At 41.9% G+C, this 21,820-nt stretch overlaps 1 protein-coding gene across 1 annotated transcript; it reads right to left on the bottom strand.

Moving 5' to 3' along the window:
• Positions 1–17,571: 17,571 nt before the first annotated feature.
• LOC125037707 lies at positions 17,572–19,650 on the bottom strand. Its single transcript, XM_047630898.1, has 3 exons — positions 19,645–19,650; positions 19,192–19,521; positions 17,572–19,069 (listed from the first exon to the last, which is right to left on the bottom strand). The coding sequence occupies exons 1-3, from the start codon at positions 19,648–19,650 to the stop codon at positions 17,573–17,575; spliced, it is 1,833 nt and encodes a 610-aa protein (XP_047486854.1). The 3' UTR covers position 17,572.
• Between the last annotated feature and the right edge of the window lie 2,170 nt (positions 19,651–21,820).

Genomic DNA, 21,820 nt, shown 5'->3' with positions numbered 1-21,820 from the left:
CTGTGTGCAGGAACAAACCTAAGAGGCAGGTAAGTACGCCAAGCCATCTTTGGCAAGCTGGCATATGATGTCCTGGGCTCGGCGAAACTTCCTGCAGAAGTTCGTCCCAGTACACATTTTTTTTCTTCAGGAGCTCCCGGAAGTCGTTCGTGATCGGTGCCGTTGCGAGGAAGGGGGCGAGCTGGTTTTCAAAACCATACCACGATCTGATGTCGGTGATGGAAGGCTTTTCTGGCGTGGCGAAATTCTTGATGGCTGCTAAACGTTCGTCCGTGGGTTTGTATTCGCAGCCGAGGCGGAAACCCGCGAGGTCCACTTCTCTTCCGGCGAACTGATTTTTTTCTGGCTTCAGGGTGATTACTGTAGCTGTGCAGGTTGCTAGAAAGTCGTAGACATGTCAAAAAGCTTCCTATATGCTGCTGTCATACAGCAACATACATTTGTGCTTCCTAACGACGCCTTGGATGGCGTCATCAAACCGCTTTGTATACGCATCGCCAGCGGAGCAGTGGCCCATGGGGGTCCGACGGTACCTGAAACTCCCCCATGGCGTGATGAACGTGGTGAGGCTGCGGCTCCTTTCGTCCACCTCCACCTGATGATAGCCCTAATATGCATCCGCTAGGGACCCATGCAAGGAAGAGCTACAAAAGTGGACTGACGATGGCTTCCGTATGACTAGCGAAAGGATTGATTCCACTTATGACTGTGGTTCAATGAAACAAGATGAAGGTGCGACTTGTGTTGGACCTCAACACTTACATTGACGCATTTACAGCAGATTCCGACGAGTGTTCGGACAAGTTGCAAGAATGGGGCAGGCAAGGTGTGAATGTGTTGGTGGTTGAAGGGCCGAGGCCTACCTGCAGATCCGAGTCCAGAATTCGTTGTGGCCATACCAAACTGCAGTCTTTAATGGTAGGAGATATTGTTTAATGGACCTGGGGTTTAGCTTGAATATTTTCCATAAATAGTAGAAACTGTGTTGAACTGTGTGCTTCAAAAAGACCCGAGTGTAAGGGTAGCCCATTTTGGAGAACGAACGACACAGGAAACTGATCTCTCAATCCAGGTACTGGTGATTCCAGATGTGGAGGTCATAGAGGAACAGCGAGGTGGCAACACCTCCCTTCCCATAGAGTAGATAGTATGAGAAGTGTATGTACATTACACTGTGAATATGTTTCCTGTATACAAAGAAGAAGTGATCAGCAAAGCGATGACTAAGTGTGACTAAGAAAGAGAGCTTGTCATTAACGGATGGAGGGAGAGAAAGAGTCCAGCTCCGTCAGGAATTCCGGAAACTGGGCAGAGTCATCATGCCAGAGAGCAAAGACGTCGTCGACATACTATAAGGATGGTTGTTGGTCTGGAATGACCCTCGTGAAGCAAGCTGAAACCTCTCGTGATGTGAGAATGGCTTAGTGACGCAAATAAAGTTCCCATTCACTCCCTTGAGCAATTTGATACAGATCCTGGGCCTGTAAAAATGGTACCGGGCACTGAACCAGGATCATACACGTGTGTGTGTGTGTGTGTGTGTGTGTGTGTGTGTGTGTGTGTGTGTGTGTGTGTGTGTGTGTGTGTGTGTGTGTGTGTGTGTATGTAAATTTGAATACAAATGTATATTTACAACTCATATCATTTTGAAAGGCAATAAGAAATAGAATGTCATTATAAAAATTACAACAATCAAACTGAACTAATAGAACTAAACCATATAATGACGACAATATCATTAAACAAGTGGAATCGGTGCTCAATCATTTAACGAAGATATCACAAAAAAGATATCACAAAAATAGATATAACAAGTAGCTTACAATACAAGAGGGGGGGGGGGGATGTGGCAATAAACTTTCGTAGTTAAAAAGCTTAAATCAAATCAAACAAAAAAAAAGCTTCGGTTGGCTTATCAACCACATACAATTTTGAAGCAGGAAAGGAGAACTAAAGAAAATGAAAAATTCATTTAAAAAGAACAAATCAGAAGGGCGGCACATTGGTAAAACAAAAACAAAAAATGGCTTCTAAAAGGTCCGACAACAAAATATAACAGGAAAAGTTAGTTTCTTATTACAAATATCTTAATTGTATTAAAGTACATGGTAATTCCAATCATGGTCTGTCTAATACCCAAAGAAAAACACCAAAAGGGCGAGGCAAGAGGTACGGGAAGTGACAGGCGATCCATACGCAGTAAATCCTTCAGGAGCTTCAGCATTTTTCTGTGGCTAGGGATGAGGAGGGAAAGTAGATGTGTAGTGAGCTGACACCTCAGCTTACTACATGCCACTCTCGCCCCTGTGTCAGGCCACATAAGTTTTCGTAACATGCCCCCGACTATCCCTGGCGCCTGGCTGTGACGGAAACGAATATAGATGGCGCAGAAGGCGATTCTGCAGAAGACCTGCCTGCAGGAGACGCTGACGAGCGAACACGGACACCTTGGATGAGATGCTGAAGTCCTTACTGAGGAGGAGGATGACATGATTTGTGAGACAGACTCTTGGCCCTCAAACACTTGAAATAACGCTGGAAAATACGTATTTCTGAAAGCTGGCGACAGAAAACGGAGTGCAGTTGTTTGGCGCCAGAGCCTGGTTGGCTAGCCAGCAGAATTTTATTTCCTTTTATTTTCAAAATCATGTATATAATTTATGTTCCTTTTATTTATATAAGAAATGTCATGTGTTTTTATTAAAGACCTCCTCTGCAAATATCTAATGGAAATGAGCAATCTCACAATAAATAAGATAGAAGCTGTAACGTCTCAAGGAGCAGACGACATTCTTAAGAATAACGAGTCACGCTGCGCAGACTCCGTAGTTAACGAACTTGGCGCACGATCTTGTTCGTATAAAAGGTCGGGTCAACGACCTTGTAAGACCACGACTCGTGGTCGAAACTCTGTCGAGTTAACACCTTGTTTAAACGCAGCAACAATAAATAATAAGTCTTGCGCCACTTGAGCTACCCTGGAGCCCGGGGCCTCTCGTCTCGCCTGACATTATTGTTTCTGAGTTTTTCTTAACGTAAATTGGAGTAAAGTAAAATCCTGTAATTGCAGAACATTTGTTGTGCTTTGCCAGCACCTTCAGTGCTCTTGCTTTGCAGGTGACACGAGGCTACAGTAGTAGTAGTCAGCACCCCACCCCAGACCCGCAGCTCTCTTCTACACCAGGGTAGCCCTTGTGGCTTTGACCCCTGGGTAGGGAGGCCCAGTAGTCTGGGGCGTCATTTGGGCGTACTTTTTCTTTGGTCCTGAAATCTTTTCCTTATAATGTGACTTTCCTGAGCCTACCGGAGTTCCTCGGAACTCCCGTATTCGCTTGGGGGGTGGGCATTGAATTACCGTCCTTCGCCTAGGCAAGTTCGGCGGTAAGGAAGTGTCCCACACATAACTCGATCCCTCCGTGGTACTGGAGAACGCAACCAGGCTTCCACTGAGGGGGTAGAGGACGAAATACTGATCCACTCTCTTAGCTATTGCAGTTAGGATGATAACAACAGTTAAGAGGTTTTTGTCCCTTCAGGACTACGACTTTGAGCAGAGGAGTCGGACCTGGTCCGATACCCAGAATGAATGACTCCCCGGCTACCCCTTCTCCTCCTAAAGGAGGAGGGGCGACTAAAGACCCTTCTACGACTAATCTGATGACGAACAATGGTACCCCCACTATTGACAAGACGAGACGACCACTTTTCACAATCCCCACCCAGAATGCAAGGTTCGCGAATGTAAAATGCGTGAATGAAAATCAGTCGCTTTTGAAAGTGAACCCCTTTATCATCAAAAAGGTCCTTGATGGTCAAGTGGACGGCGACTTTGATTTTGTCAAAAAATTGCGAGATGGAAGCCTCCTTGTTAAAGTACAATACAACTCCCAGATTAAGGATTTACTTAAGCTGACGCAAATTCATGATCTTCGAGTTAAAGTAACTATCCCTATTGGCCCAAATACCTGTAAGGGAGTAATCTTTCACAGGGATTTGAGGACGATGGATGAAAGTGAAATTCTTGAGAGCATGAAGGACCAAGACGTAGTGGACGTTCATTGTATGACCAAGAAGGACGGGAATGTACGAACGAAAACTGGACTGTGTTTTTTTACCTTTGCTTTGAATAAAATCCCAGAATATGTCAATGTCGGTTATGAACGTGTTCAAGTAAGACCTTATGTCCAAAAGCCAATGCATTGTAATAGATGCCAAAAATTCGGACACACCTCATTAAGATGTATTGACAAAGATTCATCTAAATTTGTTTGCCGTAAATGTGCTGAAGCCCATGACACCATCACAAGTACTAGCAAAATTTCTAAATGTGCTAACTGTGAAGGTCCCCATCATTCAGGATCTGCCGAGTGCAGCATCCTGAAGAAGGAGACTGAAACATTGGCATATATGAGAAAGCATGAAGTTAGTTATACTGAAGCTAAGAGGAAAGTGGAAAGTTTGACACAAACCTGATACTTCCTATGCTGCAGCAGTAACTAGCAACACCCCTAGTGCAAGTGATGTCAGTCAGCAGCTTGCAGCCAAGGATAAAGAAATTGCTGAACTTAAACAAACGGTTAAGGAATTGAACATTAAAGTTTATCAGTTGACCAAATTGGTCGATCAAATGGCTGCATCAACCCAGCCAAAACATCTTAAGGAAGCTGATACTGAATCACAGTCCGGAGCGCACCTTCCCGTCCGGGATACTCCTGTGAGGACTTCGTCTGACTCGCGATCGGTTTCTCTAGAGAGAAGCAGGTCGCAGTCTGTCAGTCGTCTCCCTCGCCAGGAGGTGCAGGACATGGAGGCTTCTGTCTCCAAACCATCCCGTGAGAGGTCCCCGGGAAGCGAGGGAGAGGAGGCGCCTCCCTCCCATAAAAAGAAAATAAAAACTGGTGGACAAGGCACTTCCAAACCCCATAAAACGTAATCATCGCGTCAACCATTATACAATGGAACTGTCGAAGTATTAGATCTAAAGTAAACGACCTTAAATTATTAGCCTCGTCCTATGCTCCCGATATTATAGTTCTCCAAGAAACTCATTTAACAAACCTCGTCTCGGACGAGGTCGTATCGCTCAGGAACTACCATTTATGTCGGAAGGATCGTGAGGGTAGGGGTGGAGGCGGAGTCGCCATGTACATCCACCAAAGCCTCCCTTTTACAGAAGTGACTATTGATTCTACTTTGGAGTTTGTCGCATGCAAAGTAAAAATTAATGGCACGTATCTGGCTATATGTTCAGTTTACTGTCCGCCTGATATAGTGATAATCTATGATGAGCTTTTTGCTCTTCAGGAACGTCTGCCACAAAATAAAGTAATTTTAGGTGATTTTAATGCTCATCATACGTTATGGGGTGCCCTACGGGTGAATGGTAGAGGTAAGCAAGTAGTTAAGTTGATTAAAGAGTCTGATTTAGTCCTTCTGAATGATGGTAGTCCCACGCGGGTGGACGATAATACCGGGAATTTGAGCTTTATAGACATATCACTGGTCTCATCATCAGTAGCAGCCAAGTGCCTGTGGCACACCATTGACGACTCGTTGGGAAACGATCAGCTTCCTATCTTGATTAAATATTCATGCGACACAGTGAGAACGCCTTCAGCGCCTAAATTTAACGTAAAAAAAGCAGACTGGGTCGCCTTCACAAGGAGCGTCAAGCTCGAACTTGTTGGAGAAACCATTGATGATAAAGTAAGCAATATTCAGAATTCGATTGTAGAAGCAGCTTTGCTATCCATTCCTAAAACTTCGACAGATAGCGTTAAGCATAGAGTTCCATGGTGGACACCAGATTGCCGCAGGGCGCTGTGCCGACGCAATAAGGCCTACAGGCTTTTCCAAAATAACATCACTAATGAGAACTTTTGCAATTACAAACAAGCAAGAGCTAGGGCTCGTAGAGTAATAAGACAAGCAAAAAGAGACTCCTGGCGGAGCTTTGTCTCTACAATAAATAGCAATACCAAAATATCAGAGGTTTGGTCCACTATTAATAAAATAAACAAGAAAAAAACATCATTCCAAATTAACAACATCATAGAAGAGGGTAACAATTTAGATTCACCTAGAGACATCGCTAATGCACTCGCCAGGCAGTTCTCTCATACAAGCAGCTCAGCAAACTACCATCACGCATTCCTGCCCATCAAGGAAGCGGCTGAGCTGCAACCAATTCACTTTGCCACAGGAGATGACTTTGATTACAATAAAGATCTAACAATGGATGAGCTTGTCCGAGCCCTAGAAGCCTGTAGAGGAACATCCCCAGGCCCCGATGAGATTCGATATGAGATGATGAAGCATCTTAATCATGATGACATGATTAAGTTGCTAGAAGTGTACAATGAAATTTGGAAAAGCCACACTTTTCCAAACTCATGGCACTTCGCCCACATCATTCCCATATTGAAAGGAGGGGGTAATCCCAGATTTGCCATCTCCTACCGCCCAATTGCGTTGACAAGTTGCTTATGCAAGGTCATGGAACGAATTGTTAACAGTAGGCTATTGCATTTTTTAAATTCCAGTAATTTGCTAGTTGACGAGCAGTGCAGTTTCCGAAAGGGACGCCAAACTCTCGATCAACTAGTAAAGCTGGACAGTCATATTCAAGAGGCAATTGCCAAAAAAGATTTTTTGATTTCAGTATTTTTAGATATAGAAAAAGCCTACGACATGACATGGCGATATGGCCTACTCAGAAAACTTTATGCTTTCGGATTACGTGGAAACTTGCCTTGTTTTATTCAAAATTTCATTTCTGACAGAACGTTTTCTGTCAAATTGTTTTCTGACAATGTCACTTTTTCGGACATTTTTGTCCAGGCAAACGGGGTCCCACAAGGAAGTGTCTTGTCACCAACATTATTTTTATGTATGATAAATGACATCTTACCAGCTCCTCCTCGGAATCTTAAATACTCACTGTACGCTGATGATTGTGCATTATGGCATTCCAGCAATAATGCAGAATTCTCAGCAAATCGCATCCAATTGGCACTGGATATGATTCATAACTGGGGCCTCCAGTGGGGTTTTAAGTTTTCCATTAGAAAGAGTATTGGGGTAATTTTTTCACATAGGAGGAAGCCGAACATCAGGCTAACTCTAGACAACCACCCAATACCTATTCAAAATTCTGCAAGATTTCTTGGGCTACTTTTTGATAGTAGACTCAATTGGAAAGACCACATTGGTCAGTTAAAGAATAAATGTCAAAGAGCACTAAATTTATTAAAGTGCATTTCTGGTAATAAATGGGGAGCTGATAGACAGTCTTTGCTAATGGTATATAAAGCCCTGATTAGGTCTAAAGTAGACTATGGGTCAATCGTGTATGGTTCGGCATCGAAAACAAGTTTGAAAGGATTGGATGCTGTCCAGAATGCTTGTTTGCGTGTGTGTCTTGGAGCCCTAAAATGTACTCGGATCGAGCGTCTTGAGGTGGAGTCAGGAGAACCTCCCCTCCGACTCAGACGCGGCCAGTTGGCACTGACCTATGCCGCAAAGGTGGCTCGAGACCCGAGCCACCCTAATGGCAATGGAGGCACTAGGCCCTTTGCCACGAGACTCCACGACCTCGTCGAGAAAGTCGGTATAGATCTCTCTACCATCGATACCCTGGTTCAGTCAAATATAACGCCATGGGAAACACCCAATTTTTCTATCATGGAAGCCTGGCTTCCATCAGCCAAGGCCATGGCGCCGGAGGGTGAGGTACGCCAGAGGTTCAGAGAGATCCTTATTAAACATCTCCCTTTTTTTCATATATATACCGACGGCTCCAAGACAGATGAGTGTGTAGGTGCGGATGTATGGTCGACTGAATGTGAACTAAAGTTTAGACTGCCGAATCATACATCGATTTTTCTTGCCGAACTCTTTGCCATTGATAAAGCTATTGATTTTGCACTATCGACGACCCACGATAGAATAGTTATTTTTTCCGATTCGTTAAGTTCACTTAAAGCTATTAAATCCTTAGAAACCACTAAAAATGAATTGCTGGGTAATATCATTCGTAAGTTACACGGTGCCAACAAATCAATCAAGCTAAAATGGGTACCAGGTCACTCTGGTATCCATGGTAATGAACAGGCTGACAAACTAGCCGGGTCAACTGGCGATCTGGACACTACCATAGTTCGTACAGATCTCAGGTGTTTTGTGTCTATTATAAAAGCAAAAATACATCTCCTGTGGCAAAGTGAGTGGACCAACCTCCAACTGACCAACAAGATCAAACCAGAAATAGACCTGTGGGATACATCCCACAGGAAAAACAGAAGGGAGGAGGTGGTCTTGGCCCGTCTCAGGGTAAATGCCACCAGATATACCCACCTCACTCCCTATATAGAGAGAACTTTCCCTCCTCAATGTCCCCACTGCAACACCAGCCGCACCCTAAACCACCTATTAATAGTCTGCACAATATATTCCAACCAAAGGCAGACACTAAGAAATTATTATCAGATGATGAAAAAATCATCAGTAAAGTAATCACTTTTCTAAGAGAGACAAAACTTTATGACCTTATATAGATTGATAGAATAAATAGGATCCATTGGCTTAATAACCTTGGCCACATGCCGCTGGTTGATAGCCAAGAAATCCAACAAAGAAAGAAAGAAAGATTGTAAGAGAGTCGCGGATACCTTGGCTCAGTGAACTACGCTCGGTCTTTCCATCAGAAAGCCGGCGTTTTACCGAACTTTTATTCATTTTGGATTACCCTAGTTTTAACGAAGGATTAACGAAGCTGAGCAGTTACAGCGGTTTTTAAAAGGTATTGTTTTTTTGTTTTTATTAAGATTGCTCGAGGAGGTTTTATTTGTGTATGGTTTAATTTATGGGTTAATAATAATAACTTAACGAACTGGCTTTTGTTTTTATGTCATTACGTTTTATTTTCTTGATTTTAAGTAAATGAGAAGGCTAAATCCTTTTCTGCTTTTTAAATGTCCCACTGAACTTGTGGAACATGCTTGTTTGGTGAATTCTCAGTTATTTCGTATTTTCTTATTTTCTTTATTTGTAAACCTGCGTACTCTTGCTTAACGAGAGTATATTGACGACGCAAAGAAATATTCAGACTTTTCCTTCAGTCAGGTTAGATTCCGCTACCACATGATAACTCTAACCTGCTCTTAAGTACTCTGTATTCTTTTGTGCCGAAACAGGATGCACGAGATCTCTCTCACATGCTCCCACGGCCCGTCCAGGGATAGCCTCTCCCTACAGATGAGGAAGGGATAAACCGAAGTAAAAGGCAAAGGAACAAGGGAATAGGAAAAGAAAAAAACATCACTTGATAGGCATGGAGTCCCAACGTCGTATCAGTGTTAGGAGGAAGACGTGGAACCCAAGGCAAAGATTTAGAATAGGAGAATTACTATAGAGAGAGAAGAGTAAGATGACAGTATAGAGTAAGAGAATATAAGTAAAGAGAAGCAGAAGTAAAGAAGGAAAAAGAATCGATGCTAGGCAGAAGCGGTGATAGGGAAACGCCCCCCACCATACCCATCACCTACCCCCCCCCTCCCTTTCCTTGCCCCGACCCTTCTATCTCTCTTGTGCCCTTAATCGCACACTCTTCCTGTAGGTTCTCCCTCTTCTACTCGTTTTTCTTCCTTGTTCAACCTTTTACCTCTATCCCTATACTATCCTGCCTCCATTCTATCCCTATCCTGCCGCATTTCCCCTCGTACCCCTCTCATCCGCACCCTCTTCTTGTTCCTTCGCTCTTTTCACTTCCTTATATTTCTATGCTTACCCCCCCCCCCCCCTTTCCATTCGTTTCCCGTTTGGCCTACCTTCTCCCTATCCTCTCCTGCCCCCATCCTATCCCTACCCTACCCAGCATCCTGCCGTAATCTACATTATTTAAATCCAATAAAATAATGAAAAAGTTGAGAATAATGTTAAATAAATTATTTAAATCCAATAAAACAATGAAAAAGTTGATTCAGTAATATTCATAAGCTTAGTCTAGCGTGTAAGATCTATAAAACTCTGGGGCGGGATACTCAAAACAGTTTACAATGTTGTATCTCACTCCTCCGAAGGCCATACTCGAAACAAATAGCCGCCATGTTATGACGTCACACCATTGTCTGCAGTCACTAACGCTCATCCCTTTTGATAAGGAACGCTCATTTCACTGGGCTATCGGTCCTGAAGGCAGATCAAAGCAGCGAATCGTTTTGCCTGTCTCCCCGGTGCTTTGTCCTATGGCACCTTCACTCTTGTATCGGACGTGATGGCTCGAACAATTCTATCTATGACCAAGGGCGATGATAGCGGGATTAACGGAGAAGCCGAGAAGACAACGGAAGAGGCGCAGCAGCTGAGGGAGAGTGGGAATAGTGGGTGTGATCCACGAGTGATGCAACATGTTAATGTGGTCCGTAGCCAGCTCGAGGCTGTGGCTGCCATGATAGCGAAACCTAGAAGCAAAAGACAGAATAACTAATCAACATTATCTTCATCAACATCTGGGTGTAGGCTGGAGAGTCTGATAGCGGCAGTGTCCGTCAGTCCAAGAGAATTACTCCATGTGGTAGGTAATCGCATGGCAGCACACCTGAGGTCGTGTCCTGACCAGAAGGATGGTCAGAAATGGAGTTGAAAATCGACCTGCCGACAATCCTAAGACTCTTAGGTGGGCGTGATAAATGTACTGACACGTGCATAGCTGCATGCTGTCAGGCTCTTGATTTTGTTCTCCAGTACTGTGTCATGCTCAAACTGGAGAACAAACGAAGACAAACTGGTCAACATATAAATCATATCCTTGCAGACATCTTCCCAAATGAACCAGCGTTGGCCCACCAGGCTCAGGTCCGATCGGAATTTGGGCAACGTTACAACGCGAATACCGATGCTGTTATCTTTCTCTTTGAATCTCGGCCGAATGTTTCTGTATCGAGAATGACAGCCTCTGACATCGTCCTCGCAGCAACTCATCCGGAGTCACCCATATTCAGATCAGAGGAAACCGGTAACATTTGGAACAACTCACTAAAATTCCAACATTTCTTTGGGGGTCTGATGTCGTTCGAGGAACAGAATATACACACTTGTTTGACTAGTACAGAGGTGAATTTACCCTTCTTTACTGGAGTATACCATTGTCCAGTTATTAATATTGTTGCTGGTGCTCTACTGACTGTCATCAATTACCGGTGAGTTGGGAACCGAGTATCTGTATAATCACATAGTGTGATTGGTGCAATATTCACGTGCAAGATATGTCACGTGCGCGCGTTTGTGTCCGCGTGCGCGCACATGTACATGACATTATGTATATAAAGCAGACATGCCTTGCCTTTCAGTATGAGGTTTCTTCTCCCTGTTGAAAGGATACACACATCTCTCATACAAAAAGAGCAAGTGTGAGGTTTTTCCAATCTTCATAGTCATGGATAACCAAGCCCTTGCAGTATTTGAATATGTGATGCAAGAAAGTGGAAATACAAATGTTGATGGAAATGGCACTGACAAAGAGTCACCTTTTTCAAAGCTGAACATTACCTTGGAAAATCAGTGCATAAAACGGAAGTCTGAGGATAATCACATTTTCGACAGCAGAACAATTAAGAGGATAAAGTGTGAGGATGTCAACAACATAACAACAGAAAAGATGAAAAAGTGAGGAAAGAGCTCAAGCCTGTGTCTTCTATTTCGATTCTACGGGCTACATTATCTTCTGCAAAATTTAAGAGGGAATCACAAACACAAGCGATGAAACTAAAGAAACCCAAGATGGACGTGAGATGTACAAAGGTCTCCGAGAAGGGGGATAATATCGATATAGTAAACCAGCTGATAAATGACCTAGATATAGATTCATTTCCATTACATTTAGATGTAGATGTAGAGCCTTCTTACTCACCCGTTGGGAGGGAATAGTAGAAGTTGAAGGTGGTACTTCAGTTGATTTATTAACAGATCGAATTTGCCAATTCCTCACCAGCGAGACTAGTAATGAGGATAAAGATATACCCATACATGGTAAATTAAGTCATGTTTTTCAAAGCAGCAGAGTCGAAAGGGCCAAAGAGGTACCGCCATCTTTTGATCCCACTGTTCCAAACCGGAACTACATTCCAGTGGTATCATATCTACACCATACAGTGGTTGTGATGTTGAGGAAACTTCTTTTACAAGATCATCAAAACATATCCTGTCTGGCTTGTGGGCTCCAGCCCTGGTATTGCCGAGTATCAGGCAAGGGCTCGTGCCAAACATTATAGGTATAGGAGGATGCCCCTCCCTATGACTGGAAGGTAGTCAAATTGATGTTACAGGGCAATCGAGCTCAGAACAGTTTGGAGGAAACTCCGATTGTACGTCCGCATTCTCTCCATTCAGAAGGTAATCCTTCCAATAATTTCTTCAATTAATTTGCAGCATCGAATGTCGTATGTATGGCTCTGACTATGAATTATTGTGGAGGAGTATTGGATGTGACAGCCGCCAATGGTTAATGGTTAAAAGCAAAATAAATGTGCTAGACATCTAGGGTCATGTAGCACTATAGTTAATGTTAGTGATGTAATGAGCACAAGGGATGTGAAGATGAACCAAAAATTCGTCTTGAAACCACCCTGTATATACCTCACTTGGTCTTTATGCATATGCATTACTCATATATACCTCAGTTTTTTGTCTGTAGCTATGTAAGATAAAATGCTTAATTATTTTTATAGAAAGATGACACTTTATTTTATTAGTTTTACATAAAGTTTATATATTTTTATATTATTTTTTTTTATTAAGATTAGGAAATTGTAAAGTATAATAGTCTACCCTACAAAGTACTTTTTTGTTACCCCACCATACATTCTCTTTATTTAAAGGGTACACTGTTATATGTCAATAGTACCGTTAAATTAAGGTTGTATAATTGATATTTTGAATAAGAAATCAATATGTATTATTTTTGTTATTCAATAAATTCAATTAAGTTCTAAAAAATATGCATGTATAGGTTAAGAAGAACTATATGTTTGTACTATATGTGATCTGAGTAGACTTTAAATTTTGAAATATATACAGTACTAAAGCCTGATACTATTGCTATAATCATAGAGAGAGAGAGAAAGAGATCAGAGAAGAGTGCCATATAACAGCCTGAAAGTCTTTTAGATTATCATGAAATATCCGAGGTAAGAAAGAATGTTCAACTGTAATTATATAATTAATAAAGTCATAAGATACTATATATTTGATTTATAGAACAAAAGAAAGTAAATATTGGAGATCAAACGAGAAATTAGAGATAAATAGTATGTCTTCTTCACAGCTCGAGGCTGGCACATGACACTGAACAACATCCCGATGTGTCTCTCTCATTATTATTAAGAATTTAAAACCCATTCAAAGTGTAAGTGTTCTTAACATTTATAATTGTATACTGTTAAAATTATGTTTAGTCAAAATTTACTAGAATGTGCATACAATTACTCAGATCATGTATAATAACATAAATGCTATAAGTAATTTGTTTGTTTGCAAGATATATTTTGTTCTTTTAAGAAATGACTTGTTTAGATTTATAACTTTATATTGTTTTATCATTCCTAAACTAGAGTATTGTTTCTTTTCTAGGAATGGGTTTATTTTTTTTATTTTTTATTTTTTTTTTTTTATGTTTTTAGTATTTTTTATGGTTTTGCTGAAGATTGGATTTATTTGTTCCTGGTGCTGTGCACAAGAATGAAAGAAAATATCTTTTGGGAGCCCAGGAGATGGATGAAAAAAAAAAAAGAAGATAGCTGAGAAGACCAACTAGTGACAATTTGGAGTAGCTGGACATTTTGGTAAATGTATGTTTATATTATTGTAAAAGTGTAATGATTTATGATTCATAATGTCAACTAAAATTTGTAAGCTTATTAAGTGTATTGATATTACCCCTTCTCTCAGTTACCTCTAAGGTTGAAATTAGATCATAAATACCCTGTATGATTCTTCATCTTTTATGGTGTGGGTTCTAAAGGTAAATATTGGAGAAACCACACCTTGGAAATAACTGATAGTGCCCATCTGGATAATATATTTGAGTGGTTCTCAGAGAGGGCGCTACATATTGGTGGCAGCTAAGGTGGGATATGATCAAATTAATTTCAGCCTAATGTACTGAGAGAAGAGATATTAAATAATACTGTTTGTAATTTTTTTTTTTTTTTTTTTTTGAAGTTGTAGTTATTTTGTTACTTTCAAAATGAGCTCTGAGAGTCTGCATGGAGATGAATCAGGTGTAGATAAGAAGGAAGGTGTGAAAAATACTGAAGAAATGCATGTTTGGCAGAATGAAATGATTGAATTAAATATAAGTTTAAACAAAATGTATACAGTTCTGGCAGAACTAAGAGAGGACAGAGATAAGGCAAAGAGTAAAAGAGAGGATTTGGAAGATAAGTATCAAAATTTATTGTCAGAAGTGACTACTTTGAGGATAGGTTCTCGTTTAGAATCAGACACACTCTTTTCTACTCCTGCCAGACCTGAGCGGACTGTACATCAAGCTAATATTGCTCAGCCTAATCAAAGCATTCCACTTGTCACTGAGCTCCATATGTAAGAGTTAGAAGACCACTCAATAGATTTTAGGATTATACCGTATAATATAGTAGTAAAGGTAATAGATATGTTAACTATAGAATCAACAGGAATGCTTAAAGACAAGTAAGGTATTCATTTTTATTGTTTTATGTGGTGCTATAATATTAAGCTGAAGAATTGCGTTTCATTTGTACTACCCTATTGTGAGATTTAATATGAAGATTTTGATAAAGCCTATGCCTTGGCCAGGATAGGACGTGCTTTTGATGAATCCTAGCTTAGAGTTAGTAGAGTAACTGTTAGGATTGAAGATGATTGTTGTTTCTTATGAATGGGTCGTGAGGACACTTGGATATAGTAGTTCGAGAACATTCTTATGAATGATAGTCTGACTTATATTATTGACTTGTATATTATATTATATTTTTAGATACATCTGACTTCCGGAAACAAATTGTTAGGGATTTAGGTTAAGGAGTTGTAAGAATAAGTATCTACCTGAAGGTCCCCAATCAGTTGAGTATGGCTAAATGTGGACCCAGTTGAGCACTAAGCTAGAGAATCTAATACGTCGATGATGCAAGAAGTGCAAGGTCAGAAACAATTAGTACATCCTCTGATTCTCTATAGGGCTGGGGAAGTTGATGTGATTTTTTGCAACAGTTAGGGCCTGTCAATTGTATAAAGTTCAGATTCTCTGGCTGTATTTTGGTAGAGTGACCCAGTATTGTCTGTATTTTGGTAGAGTGACCCAGTATTGTCTGACATAACGATACAAAATTTGTAAGGAACTATTGTATACAATCTAGTGATATGTCTACTCTCCTCGAGCACCAGAATGTGTAACATTTCTGAATACAGCAGAAAAGGAGTGGACAAGACATTTGTGATGTTAATATTGGTATTGACCGATAACTTGGAATATCTTTTATGGTAAGGGTAGTATACTTGATTGTGATAAATTTGTTCCTATAATTTTTTTACAGCGAATTTTTGGTCTCCCCTAACCCCAAAGGTGTGTAATGAGCACAAGGGATGTGAAGTTAGAATAACCCAAAAATTCGTCTTGAACCCACCCTGTATATAACGATATGGTTCACATAGTCTTGCCAAGTCATGCTCGAGCTGATGACGAGCCCGACCACTCTGGCTGTGTTATACCTCACTTGGTCTTTATGCATATGTATTACTCATATATACCTCAGTTTTTTTGTCTGTAGCTATGTAAGATACAAATGCTTAATTATTTTCATAGAAAGGTGACACTTTATTTTATTAGTTTTACATAAAGTTTATATATTTCTATATTATCTTTTTTTATTAAGATTAGGAAATTGTAAAGTATAATAGTCTACCCTACAAAGTACTGTTTTTTTTGTTGTTTTTTTTGTTACCCCACCATACATTCTCTTTATTTAAAGGGTACACTGTTATATTGTAGTGGACCGCCTGTGTACGTCCCCCACGGTCCCCTACATATCCTTCCGCCTACACCCCCCCCCCCCCCTTTCGAGATGAAAAACGGTGTCCACCCTCGCTCCACGGAGGAGGTCGCAGCCTCGTACGCCTCCTAGATCTCCCAAAACCCCTGTTTTTATCCCCCGGGGGTGAGGATGCCCGGCGCGGTGAGGAAGCTGCGGCAACAGAAAACGGGAAGCCCACCTGGAGCGACTCACCTGTGCGGCCTCGTCACCTTTGTTAATGTTTTGTTTGCTTTATTTTTGTTTGTTTGTTTTCGTGTTTTAATAAACTTTTTACAAGGTGTTTTACACGGACCTTAATTTGAAAAGAGACCACCAAAAATGAATTTCTAAAGAAACTTTTAACCTTTACTCGTCTTTCTTATCATTTTATCTTAACTTTATTATAAATATTTTACCTTCTATTTGTTTCATTTTTACACAGAACAGGTTGAGTTTATTTTACTATGTACACGATGGTTCTTTTTTTATTTTTACTATTTGTTTCATAGAACTTTTATTCATCTTATGAATAAACTTTACGGATATTTGTATTATTATAATAAGAACATTTTAATGTATATAATAAAGGTTTTTAATAATTTTCTCGCACATTTTCTAGAGGCGTTCCTGGTGGCCCCGCAGGTGAAAACAGTATGTCCTCGGCCATATTTTCGTACCCTGCTTCGTTGTTGGGATCACAGAAGAGGCACTGTCCATTTTCTTTTTCCAACCAATAACACCTTGGGCACTGACAGTAGAGCTGTGGTCTGTCTCCGATGGTGCACCAGGGTATTGTGTGGGCATCACAGTAGTTCATCCGCTTATATAGTGGTATTTCGTCTGTGGATGAAGGACGAGATATTTTGTAATTCTTTGTGATGTGACTAGTCACTGACTTGGTACTTCACATAAAACATTTAGTGCCTAGTCAGTCACTTGTTTGTCGGTGGTTGATAATTGAATATTCACTTCACTAGAAAAGTTTTTTTCTATAGTCTATTCTTTTAATATAGAAAGACTTACCTATTGTTGTTATAGTTGGAGATGAGAGAACTTCGTCTAATCCTCCTTGTGATGAGTGAGGACTTGGCCAGGGTATTTCTTGGGCTGCGGAGTAGTAGGTCTGATGATCTTCAGAGCACTCGGCCATCGTGACCGTCTGTTGGCTTGTCCTGTCTTCTAATGACCAGGTTCTAATCGTCGGGATCATGCTGTGCATTGTAATACCAGCTTTGTGAATTTTGAATCCGTAGGTTGTTGCGAGTTTTTTGAGTTCTTTCCACCGGCATGTTGGAGTGACCGTTGAGTCCGTTGGCTTGAGGGTGTATGTATACAGCTGTACTGTATCGATCGGCAAGAGGTAGAGGTGTTTTCCGGTGAATGTTTCATTGCTTGTTGAGTCGAATTCCCAATATCTTCTGCCTGTGAATGTGACGATGATGGAGGAGTCTTGGTGATGTAGACATCTATATGGACTCAGATGATTGTCTCCTTCTACTGTTGATTCGTGGTCGTCGTCCTCTGTTCTACTTCTTTTCTTTGGTGTCGCATCGGACAATTTGAATGACTTTGATTCTTTCTACAATGAGGGGCTTGTAGGTTTCGTAGAGTCCTAGGAAGTCGTCTGTTGTGATCATTCCTGGAGGAGGTTCTAGAGCAGATTGATGGTTCGCTTTGTCGGAGAGGCCTTTTATAGGTTTTCTTAGGTAGAACGTTTTTGTTCGTGTATAGAGTGCATTTCCGTCTTGTGGGGGGACCCAGTAGTCTATATCCTTGTTTGTTGACACGTAGATAAGCAGGCGATGCAACATTTCTGGCTCTTGGTGTTTGACGTTTATTTTGAATGGGGCTCCTTCGAAGAGTAGTTTGAAGTCGTCTACTGTGACTTGCCTGATTCTTCGTTCTTCGAATAGTCCGTACGATTTTCCAAGTAGATTTTGTAGGTGGAATTGGTTAGCATCTCCTGATCTAGTTACAATGCCTGTGTTTAGGTTTCCAATTAGAGCATTGAGGCACAGACTTTTTCCTGTTCCTGTTGGTCCTTGGAGTACAAATGTGTTGACTTTGTTGAGGAGTTTGTCTGATACTATTGTGAACCATGATAAGAAGTAGATGATGTCAATGTCGTTTTCTTTGAATAGGTATTTGAGCCACTTGATGTTCTTTTCATTAGGTGGTCTTTTCTTAATCTCTTGAAGATTTTCCCAGATGGCTTGTTTTGATTGTCTTTGATGGCGTTCTTTGTTGTTGAATAATATTACGGACTTCAGTTTATCTCTGTAGTTTCCTCTGCACATGACGTAGAGCCTTTTGAATTCGTCCTTTGACAGTTTGTTGATGAGGTCGTTGACAGTTCTTGGTGTATATTGGAGCACTAGTTCATAGAGATAGTCAAATTCTTGGAGTTTAGTGTCGTCATTTTCTGCGGCTCTTGCATTTCTTTTTTCCGTCATATATGGACATGGACCGTCTACAGCATCTTCTGGGGAATGTGACAGGAAGTATTTCACTATTCGCTTGAAGATTTCGTGACCAGAATCAATATACGATAGTTTGTGTATACCGTATCTGATAAGGTATAGAATCCATCGTTTAATATCTTTGACAATTTGGCATGTTGCTTCTGCTTCGGCTCTTGCTCCAGTATTAAGTCCAAGGAAGGATGCAATTGTATTCCGTTGTCTTGTTTTGTTGGTTGGGTGGCATTTGAAGGTGATGTGCCAGTGGTCACCGTGATCTGTAATGGTGAAGTTTGGGGTTCTTCCGGTGAGTCTTTGGGGTCTTGGCTGTTCTCTTGTGATAAATGTGTAGTAGACTCCCGCTTCCTCTTGTTGATCATCCGAATTCTCTCCCAGTCTCCTGTTGTCCACTTCGTCCTGTCTGCCGGTAGGCCTTTGAGGAGAGTTGGAAGGTGATCGCTTTTTATTGCTCTTTCTTCCATTGGTAATTCCCAGTGTATGTCCAGCGCCTCTTGAACTGCTTTGTCTATTTCTTGTTGCAGATGAGGTGGCATTCTGTCGGTCCTGTGGTACTTGTTACGAGGGGGGCTTGGGTTTCTAGTGTGATCGGGGCTTCCCAGATCAGAGTCATCATGTTTAGGGGAACCTGGACTTGAACTAATGAGTGATAATTTTCTCTTTCCTGCTGGGTTCCTAGGAGGAGTGCTTGAATCGCTTGATGTTGAGCCTCGTTTCTGCCTTCTAGGTTGAATTGTTCTACTTGTTGCTCGCCCTCGATGGACCATGTGACCCTGCCTGCTCGGAGTATCCCAATGTTTTGGTTTTGGATGTCCAGGAGGAGTTGATAGAGGGCCGTTCTCGTCGCTTTGGATGATGCGTTCTTCAGGCAGATCAGGTAGTTGATCGGTATCGGGTTTAATTTCTTCAATTTCAGAGTCAGAGAGAATGCTTGGAGGAACTTTCACAGCGGTACCAACAGTTGGCCGAACGATTTGTTGTGGTACAGGAGCAATGTACTAGTTTAGCACGTAGAGTAGGAAGGGCAAATTCAGAGGGAGCTCAGTTTGCAGGTCCCCATGTTGAGTATATTTCACATAGAGAGTCGGTGCCGCCTTTTAGAGCCGAGATCCCATCATCACAACCATTGAAACGAAACCAAGAGGTAGAATCTTGGATACGGCACATCGAGAATGCCACCCACCCACAGAATGATGCCGCGCTTATTCACGCTGCGAAAAGTTCATGCCGAGGCACAGCAGATCTTGTGGTAAATTCACCAATTTTTGACGGGATAACCTCATGGGATTATTTCAAGGGTAAATTAAGAGCTAGATTTAGGGGCACCTGTTCCTCTACAGATTTCTTCAGGCATCTCAATAATTACAGAATAGCGCCAGGTCAGGCACCGGCTGATTTCTTCATAGTCATTGAAACAATCGTGTATCAGGGGGTAAGAGATTATCCCCGCGCGATGGGTGCTCCAGACGAAGTTATGCGCCGAATCTTTTTGCAGGGACTTCCAATTTGGTTACGGGAAGCAATCGTGTTGCATGACGAGGGTCCCCTTCCGCAGTTAGTAGATGCCGCGCAGAAATTTTGGAGCCTCCGAACGAGTAGTGGATCCGTCGAAGGACCGCCCACAGTTATTGATAGTTCTGTGCGAGAAAGTAATGCAAACACGTCACGTGATTCTGTGCGTTACCATGGCGATTGTCCGCCTCGTCGCCGTCAGCCGTATCCTAGCTTGCAAACAAACACCAGAGATTTCAGGGAGAGGAGAGTGTTGCCAGATGTAAGATGTTTTAAATGTAATGAGAACGGGCACATTGCGCGAATCTGTCCCTTTTCACAGGCCCACGGAAGGCAGCCGTTCCCATCCTTTCGTGAGCCACGTCAGACGGGAATCCGAGATTCAAACTCCCGAGATGCCCCTGGTGATGCGATTCACTCCGGCAGACCCGTGATTCGTATCAATGTAAATTATATTACTTGTAATTGCTTTGTAGACACGGGCTCAGAAGTGACATTTGATATGCAAAAAAATGAAACAGACACTGAACCTATAAAGGGGGATTCAGCCTTACTTTAGATCGCTAAGAAGCGCTTCGGGCCATTCCTTTAGGACGACGGAGGATGTAAATCGGGATGGATTGGCTGAGGCGATTCAATTTTCGAATGGTAGCATATCATTCACCTGCCCGTAGTTACATGGTATTTAATGGTGTCCGAGTCAGAATGGCGTTCACAGATTGTCCCTCGTTAGGTCTCTCAGAGATAACCGAGTTCAGGTGCGCGTTGTGCGTCCGTAGAAGGTATCGCGCCGGTCTATTGTGCCGAAACAATCGTGTGTCAGCCTGGGTCTGGGATGTTCATTACGGGTGTAGTTTCGCGGGACTTCCTAGCATCCATTGCTCAGGTTGCAGGAAAGACTGCAAAGGTGCTAATTCCGCGTAGTATTGTACAGGTGACAGATGGTAGTGCGCCAATTTGGGACGTGAATGATCGTTATCAGCCAGTCATTTTTCCACAGGGGAGTTGCATTGCCCAGCTTGAAGCTGTTAATGAGTTTTTTTCAAGTAAAGTAGGTCATGCTTCAGGGGATTTAAATTGCAGAGAACATGATCTTGGTTCAGTGGGTATAGAAAGTTGCATTTCTCATGAGTCTGGTGGTTCGCTTCAACATCAAGAGCCAGATACCAACTTTAATGAGTTTATGGATGATTTTGCTACTAAGTATGGGATATCAGATTTCTGGTATGATGATCAGGACTTTCAGATCTTTCCATGCACAAGTATGGACGTGTGTACGCTTCATATGCCTTCAGGTGAAGACTCCTTTATTCCTAAGGCAGACTTGGATCATCTCGGTTCAGTCAGACGAGCTTAGTTGCTTAACGTGATAGATAGATACGCGATACTCTTTGATGAAGACGCCCCTTTAGGACGAATTCCTGGGATCCGTCATACGATTCCCACGGCAGATTGTCAGCCGACAAAAACGCGGCAATGGAGGCTGCCGGAGAGCGCTCGCGCTACAATCCGTGAAGAGTGTGCAAAAATGTTGAGAGACGATGTTATTGAGCCATCCATGTCACCCTGGTTGTCTCCGGTCGTCCTGGTCAAAAAGAAAGACGGGGGAGTACGTTTTAGCGTTGATTATAGAGGATTAAATCGTGTTACTACGGCAGATGCGCATCCGATGCCGCGCCTAGATCAGACAATAGATGAGCTTGCGGGCACCAAGTGGTTTACAGCCCTGGATGCCAGGTCCGCATATTGGACCATAGAGGTAGAAGAGAAAGATCGGCCCAAAAC

The sequence above is a fragment of the Penaeus chinensis genome, chromosome 23 (genome assembly GCF_019202785.1).
Source record: "Penaeus chinensis breed Huanghai No. 1 chromosome 23, ASM1920278v2, whole genome shotgun sequence".
Taxonomy (NCBI): domain Eukaryota; kingdom Metazoa; phylum Arthropoda; class Malacostraca; order Decapoda; family Penaeidae; genus Penaeus; species Penaeus chinensis.
This window is presented reverse-complemented; position numbering and strand designations above follow the sequence as displayed.

Coding starts and splice junctions, on each gene's coding strand:
- LOC125037707 (XM_047630898.1), bottom strand. Junction 19,070..19,191: donor GCACTCCTCCTAGGAACCCA/GCAGGAAAGAGA, acceptor CAAGTACCACAG/GACCGACAGAATGCCACCTC.